This window comes from Manis javanica, chromosome 6 (assembly GCF_040802235.1).
Source record: "Manis javanica isolate MJ-LG chromosome 6, MJ_LKY, whole genome shotgun sequence".
NCBI lineage: Eukaryota > Metazoa > Chordata > Mammalia > Pholidota > Manidae > Manis > Manis javanica.
The window spans coordinates 17,825,113-17,839,370 of NC_133161.1; the positions used below are offsets into that span (position 1 = coordinate 17,825,113).

The window sequence follows — 14,258 nt, forward strand, 5'->3', positions numbered from 1 at the left end:
TTAATGAATGAGTTTATCATGAAGTAGTTAAGTGACACATTGAAGAGGATAAGACACAGGGCAGGTAAATTTTAAGAGTGGAAACTTGGTTTATGCATAAGATTTTCATACGTGTAGAATTTGGGAGAGAGAAAGGAGAAGAAAAGGGTAGCATTGATTGGCAGGAAATAGGATAGAAACCTTCAGGGAGCTTGAATACATGCAAAAAGTTTCCTCTCCTTCGAGCAATATCTTCATAAGTATATTTCTGATGTGTTTTCTACCCAAGTCTACACCCCTGCCTCTGGTAAGTGTGATCTTTGCTTGCTAAGGGTTCATTCTTCAGTAACAACTTTTTCAATAATGTTTCACTGGACACTTTCTCTAGCAAAGTCTTTTTAAGTGTGTCTTTCTTCATTTTGCTTTTCTATCTTTGTCTTTGGAAATTGAAGGTCTTTAGATCTAGTAGCTTGTAAAAATCAGTCTTTGTCTCAACCCACCACAAAAAAAACCAAAATGTCCAATATCTTGTAGTTTATTCCTTAGTCAAAAAATTTGACAGCATTTACCAGCTAACCAATCTGAAACACAGAATTCAAATGCCTTTGATTTCATCAGTAATGAAGTAATAGTAAAAATAATAACATTTACTGAGCATACACCATGTGCCAGGTGCTCTGACGAGTCTTTTATGTATCATAAGGAAATTTTATAACCTCAGGACTAATTTATAGATTCTCACCAGAAAGTCTGAGAGCCACTAATCTAATGTGTACTAACTGCATGTAATTTTCTAGTACTCAGCCCTATACTCAATAAAACAGACGATTGGGCTTTTCATAGTCAGTCAATAGAGTCAACTAGTTCACAGATCATAAGAGGAAACTTAAATTTCATCCAGTCCAACTAATCACCCAACATAATGGAGACTCCATGTAAGATTCTCATCAGAGCACCTGAGTTCTGGAAAAGCCTATTCCTCTGTACATGGCATTTAAGTCTTAGAAAGTTCCTCCTTGTGCCAAAGTGAAATAGAACATAAGTTTACTGCTTTCACATGACAGCTTTTCATATATGTGAATCCTATTCTGTATAACTTCTTCTGAATAAATACAGGTTCACTGCAGAAAGTTTAGTAAATACTAAAAGGCATAAGTGAAAAATAACAGTTACCAATAACCTAATAACCCAGAGCTCACAACTGGAACCATACTAGCTATGCCTCCTTAACTTGCTTTCTCCAACATGTAACAAATATTTTCTTCTTCCACACCTTTGTCCACAATCAATTATAATGGCAACATAGCGTTCAGGCATATGGGTATACCATAATTTTTCCGTAACTTATTTTTAAAATCCTCTTAGATGACTAGATTATTTCCAGATCATAAAGACATTCACAGGAACATCCTCGTACATAAATTATTTCCTTATGATAATTCTTGGATGGGAATTACTAGGTTAAATAAAGATGAGCAAAATTTTAAGGCTTTGACAGATATCGTAAAACTGTCCCCAGAAAAGCTGTGCCAATTTACTTTCTCAGTGTGACCCAGGAAGTGCTTTACCCTTAGCCTCTCCAAGGTCAGGTATTAATTTGTTCCCTATGTTTGGTAGTTGGGTACCCAAAAAAGTCTATTCTGTTTTAACTTACAGTGGTAATTAAATAGTTTTTTTGCCATATTTTGGGCCATTTTTATTTCCTCTCTTGTGAATTACCCAATCATTCCTTTGTCCAATTATCTTTTGAAGTTTGAAAGTAATTGATTTAGCTGTTTAAATATTTGAAGAAGGCTCCTAAGTCCAGTAGAATTATCATCTCCGTGGACTTGAAACTAGATACTAGACTTCTAAAAAGCTTAAGATGGCATAAGCTAATAGAGTAACTAAAGTCCACAGTGATTTTTATTTTCCCCAAAAGAGTACTTCGCTAAGAATCATAGTGAATAAAGTAATATGAACTCTGTGTGCAAAAGATGGAAAATGACAGTTTTTAAATATTTATATTCTACAACTGAAAAGTTTCCCTTGTGCCAAGAAAATCAATAGTAGCAGTAAAAATCTCTCACCAGAGAGGAGTTGATCTTTCTTACTTCTTCCCTTTGGACCACAAACAAAATGTCTAGCTATACTGAATATGAGACATTTCTACTGCCAAAGCACAAACACCAACAAAACTCCTACACCATCGGGGACCCCAGGGAAGGGGGCCAGAGCTTTCTCCACGTCGTCAAATGAAGGGAATTTGGCTTCTCACTTTCCATGAGAACCCTAAGGAAAATGCAACCCCAAATGCTTTAAGGAGCCTCAGAACCAGTTGTACTGGGAGGAAACCAAGTGAATTCATAAAGTTCTTCACCTAAGTGAGGTATTGGTGCCTCTATAATCCCCTTCCCCACAGTTTATTAAAAAGTTACCCTCACTTTCTTTCTCTTTCACAATCTGCTGTCCCCCCACATCGAATCAAAATACTTGTTCAATCTATTGTCACAATGCCTTATTTTAGGTTCTTACCTGTCAGGACTGTTGCAATAGCTTTCTAGCCTCCAGTATTTCTTGTTCCTACCTTCTGTACTGCCCTCTTCTAACTCTACACAAATGCCATGGAGACAAAAATTTAACCATTCAGTGGCTCCCCATTGTTAGAAGATCAAGTTTCCAACCTTGTCAGCATAGCACAGAATGCCCTCTTGATCTACATATACCTACAGCTCTCCTTACACCCGGGTCCTTAAAAGATGCTCTATGCCTGTTCTTGCCTCCATGATTAGGCATATGCTGTTCCCTCTTCTAAGAAACCTTCACGCTCTTCCATCAGTCAGCTGACAGTGATGTAACCTGGATGACTTAGCTCAAGGATGGCTTCCTCTTGGAAGTGTTTACTGATCCAATTCCCACGTGCCGGACTGAATCCAGTATCCTTCCTTGGTGCCCTTACGACACTCTGGAAAAGTTAACAAATGGGTTTTCTGGCCTGTTTGATGCTAAATCTAGCCTTGTATGCTGTGGGACCTCCGGTTGCCCTAATCACATGTTGTTGTAATGAACCCTCTTATCTGTCTTCACTGATGAAAGAGAGCTTCCTGAAGTGATCTAATCATTTCACTGTGTCCAGCAACTATCACAGCATCTGGCACATGGGAAGTACTCAATCAGTGTTTGTTGGATGACTGGACTAATTCAATAAAAATGAGGTATGATATATTTAAAAATTTACCTTATTACTTTCATCTTCAACAAATCACATAGGTTCTTCATTTTACAAGAGGATTCCTGCATCCTGAGTTTAAAAAATATCAGTTTCCTCTACAGAACTTGAAATAATGTTTGTCATACACACAATTTTGTGGACATACACCTTTTATGTATGATAAGACACATTTATATAGACATTCATTCATCACTTTTTTTTGTATTTTTTGAACACAGGATGCCCAACACTGCTTGGCATGCTACTGCATACATAGTAAGAACTCAATAATTATCTTCTAATTTTTTAAGAGTCAAATCTTGGTTTGACTGCTTTGCTCACAATTACACTCCTTTCTGGGAATGCAGCCTCCACACCCTCTAGGAGTGAGCCCGATGGTGACCCTGTCTGTGGCTGGAGTAGACTGGTTTAAGAATGAGCACCTGACCCACACTGGGTCAATCCGTGTCTTTCCCTGAAATTTTTTTATCTTAGGGTCAAGGAACATCTGAGTTAATCCCTTTCTAGTGGTGGGAACTGCCAGGTGTAAAACTTGAGAGGTGTTGGTGACCATGTTCTCTGCCATGTGCAGAAACTGATACATAATCATTTGTATCAAAAAGAATGAAGACAACATGGAGAAAGAAACAGAGATGAGAAATGATGAGAGTCCTGGGGGTGACAAGAGTCCAGGAGATGACAAAAACCCTGGAGATGACAAGTCTCGGTTATGCTCAATTACTGGTCCCTAGTTGCACCTCTGCCCTGCCCCAGTTTGGTTGTGTGAGAGATTCCACTCCTTCCTCATGGGTTCATATGAGCTGGCTCAGGTTGGAATCCTTTCACTTGCCAGCAAAAGAATCCTGATGGTATGAACAGATGAAAAATGAAAAATGAAAAATGAAAAACTGATTCGCCTGCATTTTCTCCCCAGTAATTCTTTTAACTGATCCAACCAGATGGTTCGGCATAATGAAGGCACGGGCTGATTTACATGAGGTTCCTATTCAGAGGCAGAAGGAAGGTAATCATTTTGAAATACATTTCAAACAAAAGTTAAGTTTCAGGCCAACGCCAAGTCTAAAGCACTTGCTCAACCATAGTGTCATATCCGTAAAAACTTGTCCTCTGCCCTTCAGAAGAATCCCGCAAATCAGTGGTGGCTTTGGAATCTTTGAGGGAGGCGCCAGGACCCAGACACTGCAAAGGCTTCCTTTCTCAGAGTCCCGAGCCCTCAGAAATGCAAGAGGCATGAGAATTTTCTAATCTAGAAGTGAATTTTCTTGATGAATAAAACAAAATTCAAGGGCAATACCACACTGCCTCAGCCAGAGTTGGAGCTCATGTTGGAATTCATACAAGTCTGGACACAAAGGCTCCATGCTGACACCAGCCTCTAAGACCAGCTCAGTCAGCTGGCAGCAGCAGGGCTTGCTGGGCACCTCCCACAGCGGCCGCTCTCCCAGGCTGCAGTGCCAAGCCACAGGGGCGGCACAGAGGTGCAAAGGTTGACTGCCTTCTAAGAATCCAATGGCTGGATGGTGCAGCAGGCTTCCCACCTCCACTGATTCAGGGTTGCAGAAGGAAGCCAGTATAGAGATTCGTACGACCTGGCCTTAACTTTCCATTCTATGGCAGCACTGCTTTGGGGGCACAGACGTTAATGACCTGGTGGCCCCAGGAACAGCTTAAACCTTGGTGCTCTGACTGCCCCTAGGCTCCTGGGCTAGAGGAGGCCTGGGAGGGGGGGTGCTCAGTCTTCCTGTCCAGCTGCCCTGCTCCTCAGCAGACCCCTGGTCCTGGGGGGTGGCAGAGCTTTTGTCCTTCGGTGCACCCCTGTGCTTCTGGAGGCACCTCTCTTTGGATGGCTGCCTAGGAGCAGCGTCCCTCTGGTCAGAGCTCTCTCTGAGGCCTGAATGGGCTTCTGTCTCTTCACTGGGCTGCTGGGCGTGGCCATTCCATCCCCCTTGGGGGGCTCCGTGGCAGTCTCTGTCTTCTGAGACCTTCGCCTCTTACGAACCTCTTCTCTTCTCCTTGGGCGCTCCCTGGGAGTAGCGACATGCGACACTGACTCCGCAGAGGACTTTTCACTCTAGAGGTCTCCTGGGTGGGGCCTGACTCTCTTCAGTCGGTTGGTCATTTGCTTGAGATGATCCTCCAGAACTCTCTCTTTTCAGAGATGGTCCTTTTTTGGACACAGCCACTTTCTGAACCAGGTCATTTGACGGGAGGCTGGCATGACCTTTTCTGCTGGAATAATGTGTTTTTCCCCTTTTCTTTTCCTGTAATTGGGGATCTTCAGGCAGTGGTTGAGCGTGGGGTGGCTCAGGAATTTCTGGTGTGGGGACTTTTCTTCTCTGGTTCCCCTGAGGGCTCTGAGGTCTGGGGTCAGAGTGGTCAGGGGCATCAGTCTGGGATTCTGGCTGTGAAGCTGCCTGATGGCGTCCAGGCGCTGCCCTTTTCAGATGCGCTGGTCCTTCGGCTGCCTCTCTTTGGATGGGGAGGGGCTTCTTTCTAGCTGCCGCCTGCCGCACTGGCCCTTGGTTTTGGGGGGAGGCCTGCATGGCTGGGATCTTCTTGCTGGAGGAGTGGCCTGCTTTTGGAGTTTGCCTTTCCTTTGCAGGCGTCGAGTCATGATGAGCCCCCATGTTCTGGGGCAACGGAGGTTCCGAGAAGGGAGCAGGAATGCGAGGAAGCCTAACTACCTGGGCCTCCTCCTCCTGCGGCGGGGCGGGTGGGAGGGCAGGCGCGGCCTGCGGTGCAGGCTCCCTGACTGACGCACTGATAAGAGGAAGTTTCACCTCCCTGACTTTCTCTTCCTGGGCTTGCTGAGGACTGTGGCCCAGATGGGAGCTCAAGTTTTGCGGTGGTTTGGAATGGGGAGGGCTGATGAGGGGAAGTTTACTGGGGTCTCCTTCCTGGGCTAGAGGAGGCCTGGGAGCGGGGGTCGCAGTGTGATCCGAGGCTGTTCCTACAGCCTCCTCCCTGCTGGGTGAGAGCACTACGGGTGTGGGCCTCCGACTCTGGAGCGGAGCAAGGACTCGAGGCTGAGGCAGCCTGGTGGGAGCCAGCCTACTTCTGGGAAGCAGAGCCACTGGCTCTTCCCTGTCCTGGGTCTGTCTGGAGTTTGTTGAGTCCTGGGGATGTGGCAGCTCTGGGTACGGAGTGCTAACCTGGGCGGCTTCTGCTTTCGGGGGTCCCTCCTCTAGAGGCTGAGCCTCTCCCAGCGATGATCCTAGCACCTCGGCCCCATCGGGGCAGGAAGGATCCCTTGGAGGGTCATGATGGGAACTGCCGGGAGGCAGGCTGGCTGGCTCAGTTTGCTCATCCTGGGCTCTCTGGGGGCTGAGGGATGTTGGGCCACACTGCCGTGGAGGTTCAGATGGGGGAGGACCGGTGGAGGTTGCCTTGGCCTCCCCCGACTCCTCATCCTGTTCCGGCTGAGGGCCATGGATTGCGGCTGGGTCAGGGTGCTGAGGAGGCCCTTGGAAAGGGGTGCTCGGGTGATGCCCTCCTTCACCTGCTTTCAGGGACGTCTGGGCCTCATTTTCAGGGAGATTTGTGGTTATTATTTTTGAAGAAAGATCTGACTGTTGAACATCCCCTTCCTTCTGGTTTGTGGCTGAGTTATGGGCCTGCTGGGGAATATGGGGAATACCGAGTCCTGAGGAGTTGGGCGGTGGGGGCAGCTCGGCACCAACATGGCTGTTGGGAAAATGCTCTTTTTCCTGGGCTGCTCCCTCCCGAGTCAGCTCCTGGGTCTGGGAGGAAGCTAGGCTGTGATTTTCAGGGACGTTTGCGTGAATCTGCATTCCAGGGAGGTGCTCCGTTATCTGGCCATCTGCTTGCAGTTTCGCCAAGCGCCTCGGGGATGGAACTAGGTGTGCCGGCACCCCAGAGGCAGTCTTCTTGCTAGTGGGAGCTCCTGCTTTAATATAAGAAGAAGTTAGCTAAAAGCATTTTTAACAAATGCGAATGATTATGTAACTTAAGAAATTAACAAAAAAAATCTCTCCCTTTTTTGATTTACATAGACCCTTGAAAAGAATAAAATTACATGCACATACAGAAGAATTTAACCATCCCTTCTTCATGGGGGTACTGAGTGCCTATAATTCTTATTTAGTGGACCATAGAACAATTTTAGTCAACCGAAAACAAGAACTTTAATAATAAAATTTAACAAATAAAGAGGCTTATTCACAGAACCAAAATTTATATCTAGGTCTGAGAGTGTCATTGCTGCTTTTCATGATAGAAACTAATGGATGGACTAGTTAATGGCATTCCCCTTAAAGAAACTGTGAGCTTTGTGAGGAGTAATGTCAGCTTACTAATACTTAGCAAGGTGCATGGAGCTCAGCAGGCACTCAATAAATAAGTAATGAATGGAGGAAGGAGGGAAATAATAGTTCTGATGGGCCCACAGACATCATGGCTCAGAGAAGCTGCTCCAGAAGATCTGCTGTTCAAGTTGTTACCCCACCCCCACCCCCAGGGCTCCCCTTTTCCTTCCAAGTCTACTCTGGCTTCAAAAATGGCCCTCAGAGGCCACTAGCATTGCTGATATTGCAGAGCATGATCGCTTCCTTCAATCACCACAGGAGCAAGTTCTCAGAATGATTCTGGTCTCATGGACACAATCACCCCAGCAGGCACTTGTTTATGATAGAAGCCCTCATATATTCTGGCGGGCCGTGTATCATCTTAACCTAGTCCTAAGGACAGGACTCTGAAATGCTAGTGGTCAGAGGTGGCACACCGGTCTGGAACAGCCTTAAAGAAACTAGTCTCTGCTCACTTTGGGGAGACCCGATACTCAGAGACTCCAAACAAAATCAGACCTCCTAAGTGAACCCAGGTGGTCCATCTGCAGAAGCGAACCAGGCTCCCTGACACAGCGCACCCCACCAACAAAGCAGGATGAGCTTGGACTACTCCGGGTTCCCACCGAACCTGCTAGTCTGGGAGTGCACCCAGTCAGACCAGATGTCTCTGGGGAGGGAGAGGGAAGGAATGGGGGCAAGGGGAGACTGGCTTCTCTGTGGGATTTCCGAGAGAATACCCTGTTCATCATTCTTATCTCCCTAGTTTATAGGAGTTAGAAATTAAGCCAACAGTTACAATCTAAGGCAACAGTCATAAATTAAAGACAAATTTAATCAAAGTTAAAATAAAATATAAAATCAATGAAAATAGCTAGAGTAGGCAAATTCACAGAGAAGAAAGTAGGTTAGAGATTACCAGGGGCTGGGGGGGGGGTGCTAGTTTTTGCTTAACAGGTACAGAGTTCTGTTTGGGGTGATGAAAAACTGTGGAAATAGTGGTGAAGGTTAGGCAACACTGTGAATGCAATTAATGCCATTAAGTTGTATGCTAAAAATGGTTAAAACAGCAAATTTTGTTATTTTTTTTACCACAATAAAAAAGTTATTAAAAAAATAGAGAAATATCAAAACAGTGAAGCTCAGTGCTGAAGCTTCTTCCCATCTTTAAGCCCTCCTGGTTTCCTGTAAGCAGACATAGAGGGTTTTTTCCCCTGCTTTCAGAATTTAGCAATTCACGTAATTTGGCAAATGATAACCATGCCCTTCATTAGAGATAAAGGCACCATTTGATGGACTAGTAAATTGCTCAGTTTTCCTGTTTGACTCATCATCACCATCACCATTTTCCTCTGTGATTAGTCAGAATTCTGAATAATGATTTGCAAATATAATTTTATTTTATGATCTCTATAGCAAGAACTCAGGGTGGTAGCTGGATCAGCTTTTTAAAAGCTTTACTAGAAGCACTGACTATTCCAGAAATTGATTATATAGAGACAAATGGAGAGTAAAATACCCCTCATATTGAGTTGTGAGCATAGGGAATTTTTTTTTGTTTTTTAATTGCAGGCTTAATATTACCTGCATTACTATAGGGAAAAAATAACATGATTCTGTACCTTAATTGATACACATTTTTAATTCATGGTACATCTAAAGATCTTGAGGGTTTATAATCACTCTGTACCTAAAGTTACTATTTTATAAATGCATCAAATAAAAATTCAGTTAGTCTCTCCTCTAGTGAAGGACTGAATTTCTGGGTCCATGCTGATGGGCCTGCTATACTCAGAACAGATAGATCTTGGGTTTACTTTTATGGCTTTGTTCCACTCTCATTGTTAAGAGTAGAAATTAAAATCATATTCTTAGTTACAAATTAGCAATATAAAATTACTAAAGATAAAGCTACATATTAATATTTCAAATATTTGGGAATAATTTTTAGTTGGCATTGATAACAGGATAGAAGCACAAATCCTTCTATGGAAACACCATTGACCATCAGATTCCTATTTGTACTGAAGCCTAACATACAGATTCTCTAATTCAACTGGGAAAAACCTAAGCTCTGGAAGACCAGATTCTAAAATACTCTATAATATCATATATAGTGTTTGTGTTTTTAAGAAATGGGAGTGCAAAGTGATTCCTCTAATCAAATTAATGATTTTTGGTGAAATTTAGAATACAAAACTAAGGCCTCCTATTTCCAGTCCAGTTTTCTAATTGCTCAGAGAAAACTGTCTTTCACAGAATCTTGAATATTTTTTATTTAAGTTCCTGATCTTTGACAGCTCAATGACATATAAAAAATAATCTACTTGGGGACACAGCCAACATGGGAGTATGAGTAGGACAGTGGGAATCTCCTCCCAAAAACATATATATTTTTGAAAATACAACAAATACAACTAATCCTAAAAGAGAGACCAGAAGGCACAGGACAACAGCCAGACTACATCGACACGTGCGAGAACCCAGTGCCTAGTGAAAGGGGTAAGATACAACCCCCGGCCTGGCGTGACCTGAGCACACCTCTCCCCAGCTCCCGGCAGGAGGGAGAGGGAGCCCAGGACTGCTAAACACCTAGCCCCAGCCACCCGCACCAGAGCGCAGACACAGTGCATGCGTGGAGGGCTGGAAACTAGGGAACCAGGGCAGCAAGACCTCTGAGCGGGTTCCGAAGCTGATGCCCCTGTGACAAAGAAAAGCGAGTGCTTTTTGAAAGTCTTAAAGGGGCAGGAATGTAACAGCTGGACGGAACGAACACAGGTCACAGCCCAGTGGCTGGAAATTACAGGGAAAACCGGGTGCACTAACCCCCTGGACAACAGCTCTGAGACCCCTCACGGAGGTAAACAGCCAAACAGCCACCCCCGTCCAGCACCCCTCCAGGCACTGCGAAAGCAGAGAAGCAGCCTAAGGCAGACCACGCCCCAAGAAAGGGAGATTTCTCCATATCGGCCGGGCAAGACACAAAGACCCAGTCTACATGCAATTACCCAACACAAGCCACTAGGGGTCGCAGTTGTCCCAGTAAAGAAAGGCCAGTAGCATGTGAAAAGTTTGGCCCTCCCAGCTGACAGTCAATAGCACCTGTCAACATGAAAAGTCAAAAAAATATGATCCAGACAAGAATAACCCAGACTGCTTCGGCATCTGCTACATCTTCCCCTGAGAAGGAACCTGGGGAGACAGATTTAACCAGTCTTCTTGAAAAAGAATTCAAAACAAAAGTCATAACCATGCTGATGGACTTGCAGAGAAATATGCAAGAACTAAGGAAGGAGAATACAGAAATAAAACAAGCTCTGGAAGGACTTCAAAACAGAATGGATGAGATGCAAGAGACCATTAATGGACTAGAAAACAGAGAACAGGAATGCAGAGAAGCTGATGCAGAGAGAAATAAAAGGATCTCCAGGAATGAAAGAATTCTAAGAGAGCTGAGTGACCAATCGAAATGGAACAATATACGCACTATAGGGGTACCAGAAGAAGAGAGAGAAAAAGGGATAGAATGTGTCTTTGAAGAAATAATTGCCAAAAACTTCCCAAATGAGGGGAAGAAATGGCCTCTCAGACCACAGAGGTACACAGAACTCCCATGACAAGGGATCCAAGGAGGGCAACACCAAGACACATAATAATTAAAATGGCAAAGATCAAAGACAAGGACAAAGTATTAAAGGCAGCCAGAGAGAAAAAAAAGGTTACCTACAAAGGAAAACCCATCAGGCTATCATCAGACTTCTAAACAGAAACACTACAGGCCAGAAGAGAATGGCACGATATACTTAATGCAATGAAACAGAAAGGCCTCGAACCAAGACTACTGTATCCAGCACGACTATCATTTAAATATGAAGGAGGGATTAAACAATTCCCAGACAAGCAAAAGTTGAGAGAATTTGCCTCCCACAAACCACCTCTACAGGGCATCCTACAGGAACTGCTCTAGATGGGAGCACCCCTAAAAAGAGCACAGAACAGAACACCCAACATATGAAGAAGGGAGGAGGAGGAATAAGAAGGGAGAGAAATAAAGAATCATCAGACCACGTTTATAATAGCTCAACAAGTGAGTTAAGTTAGACAGTAAGATAGTAAAGAAGCTAACCCTGAACCTTTGGTAACCACAAACTTAAAGCCGGCAATGGCAGTAAGTTCATACCTCTCAACAATCACTCTAAATGTAAATGTACTGAATGCACAAATCAAAAGACACAGAGTAATAGAATGGATAAAAAAGCAAGATCCATCCATATGCTGCTTACAAGAGACTCACCTCAAACCCAAAGACATGCACAGACTTAAAGTCAAGGGATGGAAAAAGATATTTCATGCAAACAACAGAGAGAAGAAAGCAGGTGTTGCAATTCTGGTATCAGACAAAACAGACTTCAAAATACAGAAAGTAACAAAGGACAAAGAAGGACATTACATAATGATAAAGGGCTCAGTCCAACAAGAAGATATAACCATTATAAATATATATGCACCCAACACAGGAGCACCAGCATATGTGAAACAAATACTAACAGAACTAAAGGAGGAAATAGAATGCAATGCATTCATTCTAGGAGACTTCAACACACCACTCACTCCAAAGGACAGATCCACCAGACAGAAAATAAGTAAGGACACAGAGGCACTGAACAACACACTAGAACAGATGGACCTAATAGACATCTACAGAACTCTACATCCAAAAGCAAGAGGATACACATTCTTCTCAAGTGCACATGGAACATTCTCCAGAATAGACCACATACTAGGCCACAAAAAAGGCCTCAGTAAATTCCAAAAGATTGAAATCCTACCAACCAACTTTTCAGACCACAAAGGCATAAAACTAGAAATAAACTGTACAAAGAAAGCAAAAAGGCTTACAAACACATGGAGGCTTAACAACATGCTCCTAAACAATCAATGGATCAATGACCAAATCAAAATGGAGATCCAGCAATACATGGAAACAAACAACAACAACAACACAAAGCCCCAACTACTGTGGGACACAGCAAAAGCGGCCTTAAGAGGAAAGTATATAGCAATCCAGGCATATTTAAAAAAGGAAGAACAATCCCAAATGAATGGTCTAATGTCACAATTATCAAAATTGGAAAAAGAAGAACAAATGAGGCCGAACATCAGCAGAAGGAGGGACATACTAAAGATCAGAGAAGAAATAAATAAAATTGAGAAGAATAAAACAATACCAAAAATCAATGAAACCAAGAGCTGGTTCTTCGAGAAAATAAACAAAATAGATAAGCCTCTAGCCAGACTTATTAAGAGGAAAAGAGAGTCAACACAAATCAGCAGTATCAGAAACGAGAAAGGAAAAATCACGACGGACCCCACAGAAATACAAAGAATTATTAGTGAGTGCTATGAAAACCTATATGCTAACAAGCTCGGAAACCTAGGAGAAATGGACAACTTCCTAGAAAAATACAACCTTCCAAGGCTGACCCAGAAAGAAACAGAAAATCTAAACAGACCAATTACCAGCAACAAAATTGAAGCAGTAATCAAAAAACTACCAAAGAACAAAACCCCCGGGCTAGAAGGATTCACCTCGGAACTTTATCAGACATACAGGGAAGACATAAGACCCATTCTCCTTAAAGTTTTCCAAAAAATAGAAGAGGAGGGGATACTCCCAAACTCATTCTATCAAGCTAACATCACCCTAATACCAAAACCAGGCAAAGACCCCACCAAAAAAGAAAACTACAGACCAATATCCCTGATGAACGGAGATGCAAAAATACTCAACAAAATATTAGCAAACCGAATTCAAAAATACATCAAAAGGATCGTACACCATGACCAAGTGGGATTCATCCCAGGGATGCAAGGATGGTACAACATTTGAAAGTCCATCAACATCATCCACCACATCAACAAAAAGAAAGACAAAAACCACATGATCATCTCCATAGATGCTGAAAAAGCATTTGACAAAATTCAACATCCATTCATGATAAAAACTCTCAACAAAATGGGTATAGAGGGCAAGTACCTCAACATAATAAAGACCATTTATGATAAACCCACAGTCAACATTATATTGAACAGCGAGAAGCTGAAAGCTTTTCCTCTGAGATCGGGAACTAGACAGGGATGCCCACTCTCCCCACTGTTATTTAACATAGTACTGGAGGTCCTAGCCACGGCAATCAGACAAAACAAAAAATACAAGGAATCCAGATTGGTAAAGAGGAAGTTAAACTGTCACTATTTGCAGATGACATGATACTGTACATAAAAAACTCTAAAGACTCCACCCCAAAACTACTAGAACTGATATCAGAATACAGCAAAGTTGCAGGATACAAAATTAACACACAGAAATCTGTGGCTTTCCTATACACTAACAATGAACCAACAGAAAGAGAAATCAGGAAAACAACTCCATTCACAATCGCATCAAAAAAATAAAATACCTAGGAATAATAAAATACCTAGGAATAAACCTAACCAAAGAAGTGAAAGACTTATACTCTGAAAACTACAAGTCACTCTTTAGAGAAATTAAAGGGGACTCTAACAGATGGAAACTCATCCCATGCTCGTGGCTAGGAAGAATTAATATTGTCAAAATGGCCGTCCTGCCCAAAGCAATATACAGATTTGATGCAATCCCTATGAAACTACCAGCAACATTCTTCAATGAACTGGAACAAATAATTCAAAAATTCATATGGAAACACCAAAGACCCCGAATAGCTAAAGCAATCCTGAGAAAG

At 42.9% G+C, this 14,258-nt stretch overlaps 1 protein-coding gene across 3 annotated transcripts in view; it reads right to left on the bottom strand.

Annotated features, from left to right (window-relative positions):
- LRGUK (leucine rich repeats and guanylate kinase domain containing) overlaps window positions 1-14,258 on the bottom strand; it is a 137,438-nt gene that overhangs the window by 45,716 nt on the left and 77,464 nt on the right. The window contains exon 16 of one of the 3 annotated variants that reach the window (XM_073238445.1): window positions 4,969-7,097. The exons of the other annotated variants lie outside the window; for them this stretch is intronic. Within the exon in view, the coding sequence (XP_073094546.1) occupies window positions 5,257-7,097 (1,841 nt within the window). The 3' untranslated portion in view covers window positions 4,969-5,256. Of the gene's footprint in view, window positions 1-4,968; window positions 7,098-14,258 lie in introns of those variants that run through there. 3 annotated transcript variants of the gene reach the window in all.